The 5,233-nt window shown below is 47.7% G+C and overlaps 1 protein-coding gene across 1 annotated transcript; it reads right to left on the reverse strand.

Moving 5' to 3' along the window:
* Positions 1-281: 281 nt before the first annotated feature.
* On the reverse strand, positions 282-3,196 carry MORN4 (MORN repeat containing 4). Its single transcript, XM_007456219.1, has 4 exons — positions 3,130-3,196; positions 1,199-1,313; positions 680-789; positions 282-430 (listed from the first exon to the last, which is right to left on the reverse strand). The coding sequence occupies exons 1-4, from the start codon at positions 3,194-3,196 to the stop codon at positions 282-284; spliced, it is 441 nt and encodes a 146-aa protein (XP_007456281.1).
* Between the last annotated feature and the right edge of the window lie 2,037 nt (positions 3,197-5,233).

Here is a 5,233-nt window from a genome sequence, read left to right on the forward strand (position 1 = left end):
GTGAAGTAGAAGGCAGCAGCGGGTCTGCACCGGGTGACCCACGGTGTCAGGGACAGAGAGTACCAACGAGCGACAGAAGGGCAGGGCACACCGGGTACCACTGCTGCGAGGCCAGCGGCCTGAGCCTCAGACCTTCTGTAACCGAAGCCCTGCCTGGCGGGTGACGGGGCCCCTCCCGGGACTTCTGCTCCACGGTCATTCTCATCTCCTCTCACATCGGATTCTTTTGTTCACCCCCAGCGGGTGGCGGGGCGTTGCTGTCAGCTGGGCGCAGCGCCACATCAGGCGGTGAGGCTCCGGGCTGACTTGGAGGCGCTCTGGGCCCGCTGAACCACCGCCGAGCACTTCTCGCGCCGCAAAAGCTTGTTGTTCTCGAACAGACCTTCGTTGCGGGGTATTCCGTGAGAACCATCAGGGAAAGTCAGCAGGCCTTTGAGGGGGACAGAGAAAATATGGGTGTGACAGTGGCATTAGTGGCTGGGAGGTCTGCTTGCTACATAGAGGCGGAGGGAGAGAAAAGTTTACAGCCCTTGGGTACTCTATTGGTGAGTCCGATGACCCGGCATTGGCGCCCAGTCACTATGCATTGCTGGGCATCCACAGGAGGATTAAAGCTGCAAAGGTGTCCTTCCACCCATTTATGCTTGTCAGTCACCTGTCCTGCTGGCCCGCAACTTACCCAAACCATCCACTCTGCCGTTTTTAAATTCCCCCTCAAAGGTCATGTTGTCATGTCGAATGAAGACTCCGACGCCGTTGAACTTGCCCTGGGAAAACTCCCCCTCATACCTGCAGAAACACGAGATGTCAGCCTTCAGGATAACTGAGTCAGGCAGCTGCTAACACCAAATATGTGGTTTATCAACGCCAAGGAGCAAAGCTGATTCCACTCTTCCAGAGCTCCCACCCCCCCACCCTCGCAGCAGAGAAGGGTCAGAGAGTGTGTATGATACGAGGCTCTAATCTCAAGGAAATAACCTAAGAGGACAGTGGTGGGGTGGGAGGTCACTGACCTCCTTGCCATTTCAAATTTTAGATGTATTTATAAAGTAACCAATAAAAGAACAAACGCTACTCCTTGCCTGTTTTCAGAGGGCCCGGGACAAGCTCAGGTTTGACCAGATGTTTCTCACTATCCCTTTTAGAACAGAACTTCCCTAGTTTAAGGCTGAGAAAGGAATGATGACCCAGTACCCACCTCGAGCCATCTGAGAAGGTTAGTACCCCGAAGCCATTAAAGAGCCCATTCTCAAAATGGCCCAGGTAGGTGCCACCGTCTGCAAACATCAGTTGACCAAAACCATGTCTGCGGCCTGAGCAAAGAGAAGACAGGTGTCAGGTTGGGATGGGGCAGCTTCAGGGTCCCCTCTCACAGTCCAATATCCCTTGCCTTGCATCACCCCATCCACAAAGGAAAGAAGAGAAGCAGTGACATTAGCAGGGCAGAGAACTATTACCCAGAGTAATAAGCTGGCCTCTAAGATCTTCCCTTCTTAAGTCACAACCATCAGATTTGGAGCAGGTCTCTCCAAGTATGAAGATAAGAGAGCACTGAAAAATCACAATAGCTTAAAAAAATTTTTAAATAAAAATCACAATAGCTAACTTCACAGGACCTTCACTATGTGCCACGCACTCTTCTAAGCACTTTGTATTTATCATCTTATTTAATCCTCACAACAACCTTAGGAGGTAGGACCAATACTATTATTATTCCCATTAACAGATGCAGAAACCAAGGCAAGGAGAAGATAAAACACTCAAGATCACAGAGCAACTAAGTGGTAGAGCAAGACAGCAAATGCAGCTGGCAGACTGACTCTGGAGCCCTCGACACTTAACTGCCTTGACACTCTGAGAAAAAAATTAAAGTACCCTCCGACACCATGAAGCTGCTGGGCAAACCTAACAGCCTGACTGGCAATACTAGTTTGAGCTTTGCTCCATCAACAGGGCTGTGCTTACCCACTGAACTGACCAGAGAACAGAGCAAGATACTGGAGAAGCAGCAATGCCATTCCGGGTACAAGGGCGTTCTTTTGGTGGATAGAGACTGCCCAGCAGAGCCTCGAGAAGACTCGCCTCTTAAAAGGTCACATTAAAGGGTACGGTAGGTGTTTGGGAGGCAGGAGAAAAGGCTGGGGATGTACGGAGGCAAGGTCACGTCCCATGTGCACAATTTCTCCTCTCAAGGCTCAAAAATTCATCAGCTGCAGGGATCTACCATGAAAAGAATGAGGCATCTGGAAAGGCTGTGAACTGCTCTTCGTTGGCACAACTATAGAGAGTCAAGTCTCCTCGGGGCAGTTCCGGGTTTGCTGGGACTGGACCCATGAGACTTTAAAGTGGCCAGACTGTTTCCAAACTGAACATCATTAAAGTGCTTCCTGTATAGCCTCAGGCTTGAGGAATTCTGCCCTTCCTATGAATAGATATTTCCAAATGTAATGAGCTGTCACAGGAAATTCAAGGCAATGAATGTCATCTGCTCTTGAGTGTCTGCCCTAATTTCTTCCTTAAGATTCACTAGAATCAAGTCATTACAATGAATCTGTACTTTGCAATTTATGGGCCCTAAAAATAATTCATTTTGCTCTGCTGAGTATGTTAGCATTTATAAAAACAATTCCCAAGTAATACCACTAAAGGATAAAAGAGTGTTGGGGGGGGGGGGCTCCTGGCAGGCCAGTGCTCTGCTGAGTATGTTAGCATTTATAAAAACAATTCCCAAGTAATACCACTAAAGGATAAAAGAGTGTTGGGGGGGGGGGTCTCCTGGCAGGCCAGTGGTTAGGACTCGGCACTTTCACTGACATAGGCCCAGGTTCAATCCCTGGTTGGGCAACTAAGATCCTGCAAGCCACGAGGCATGGCAAAAAAAAAAAAAAGAGCGTTAAATCACTTTCAATTTAGAAGTGGGAAGATTTAACTTATTTCTGGAGATTGGAGTAACAATAGCATTTTCCAATTCCTTTATTTATAATCCTAAAATCAAATAAAGGAAAGGCACTCTTTGGCTTTAGAAGTTAGAAATGAAAACTCATAAAGTTGTCCTATATATATCCTGATGTATTTGTCCTTCAGCCAACGAAGTGTTCATTACTGGATGTTCCCCACGGGTCCTCTCACCCTCCTTCCACTCGCCACGATATTCCTCCCCACTGGAGTAGGTGAAGGAACCTTTTGTCAGGGTCATGGTGACAGCTTACAGAAGGATGAAAACTGCAAGAAATAAGCAGAGGAGAACCAGTGTCATAGGATGGCTGGAGGAAAGGCCTGTAAAGCAACTTTATAGATACCTTCTAAAGGCTACCAGCCTGTTAAGTGTAAACTACCTTGAGTACATTTAACAAAAATCCCCCCCTCTCCAACCACCACCACCATCATCGCCACCTCTGCCCAAGCAGTCTTATCCTCCTACTTGTCTTAAGTCTTCAGCCGGCACAGCCCAAGGAAAGGCCATGTGAGGCCATGACCAGGAACAGGGTCCTCATCGAGAATCCAACCACGCTGGCGCCCTAATCTCAGCCTTCCAGCCTCCAGAACCGTGCCTGTGGCTTCAGCCACGAGGTTGGTCTGGGGATTGGCCTTAAAAAACCTCTAAATCTCAGGGACTTCCCTGGTGGCGCAGTGGCTGAGAATCTGCCTGCCGATGCAGGGGACACGGGTTCGAGCCCTGGTCTGGGAAGATCCCACATGCCGCGGAGCAACTAGGCCCATGAGCCACAACTACTGAGCTTGTGCGTCTGGAGCCCGTGCTCCACAACAAGAGAGGCCGCGATAGTGAGAGGCCCGCCCACCGCGATGAAGAGTGGCCCCCACTTGCCGCAACTGGAGAAAGCCCTCGCACAGAAACGAAGACCCAACACAGCCAGAAGTAAATAAATAAATAGATAGATAGATAAATAAAAAAGTCTTCAGCCGGTTCCAATTTTCTAAGACCTGGGATGGAAATTTAGGATTAATCTGTAAATATTTGCTTGATACCTACAATGTGCTTAGTCAATGTATAAAATATAGTCTCGTTCCTCGATGAGTTTATAATCTAGCTGATAAGACTAACAACTGAAACACTGAATAATAGGAGAGATAATATAATTAAGTGCCAAACTGGATGGCAGAGATTACAAAGACAAGGGATGGGCAGAATTTAAAACAAGCAGTGAAGGACGCAAAGGGCAATGCCAGACTGAGAAAACATGGGGAATGAAAGCACAACAGTGGGAATTAAGAAGCCGGGTCTTATTCGAGTTGAAGGTTTATTTAGGGAGTAACAGGAAACAAATTCATCTATGTACACCCAGCCTAAATCTTAAATCTGAAAAGAACCTCTCAGATTTAATCCAAACTCCCTCATTTTGGAGGGAGAAACATTTGGAGAAAACAGAAACCCCAAGAGGTTAAAAACTAGTTAGTGAACAATGATGATGATGGAACTCATGCCCATGCCTCCCCTGACTGCTGCTTGTTCTTTTTCCCCTGTACCATGTGCTCTGCTTTTAGGGTCAGGCCAGCTTAAGGAGACCTTTGAAAGCTAGGCAGAAGGGTTGATAGCTGATAAGGTATGGAAAAGAAGAAACCTCTGGGGGTTATAATACGAAATATGAAAGCAGAGTCTAAGGAAAATGAATGTGGCAGAAGGAAGCAGGATGGGCTGGAACAGCAAAAGCCTACAGCCAGAAAAGCTGCAAGGCAGGAGATGTGATCATTTAGTCAATTGTAAAAATGGGCACAAAGTGTTCTCCCTCCATCCATGCCCTTGCAGACATGGCAGATCCTCCATTAAGAGGCAGCTTATTTATTCCTCTGCCTGTTGGATCTGGGTGGGTTATCTGACTTGCTTTCGCTAATGGAACATTAGCAAAGGTGACGTAGCAGAGGTTTGAAAAGCATTTGTTTGTTGGGCTTGCTCTTTTATTGCACTTGGAATTGTTCTGCCTCCATGTGAATGAGCCCAGGCTAGTCTGCCAGATGGTGAGAGGCCACATGGAGCAGCTGTCCCAGCTGACCACAGATGCATGGGTGAGCTCAGGCAAGACTAGAAGAGCTGCCCTCCTGAGCCCAGCCCCAAATTACTGACCCACAGAATCACGGACTAAAGAAATGGTTGTTGTAGCCACTATGTTTTGGGGATGGTGTGTAATAACACACCTAGCAAAAGCTAACTGATATACCCAGGTATGAGATCATAAAGCCTGAACCAGGGAGATAACAGGGTAATGGGAGCAGGAAT

The sequence above is a fragment of the Lipotes vexillifer genome, unplaced genomic scaffold, assembly GCF_000442215.2.
Source record: "Lipotes vexillifer unplaced genomic scaffold, Lipotes_vexillifer_v1.1 scaffold184, whole genome shotgun sequence".
Lineage (NCBI taxonomy): Eukaryota > Metazoa > Chordata > Mammalia > Artiodactyla > Lipotidae > Lipotes > Lipotes vexillifer.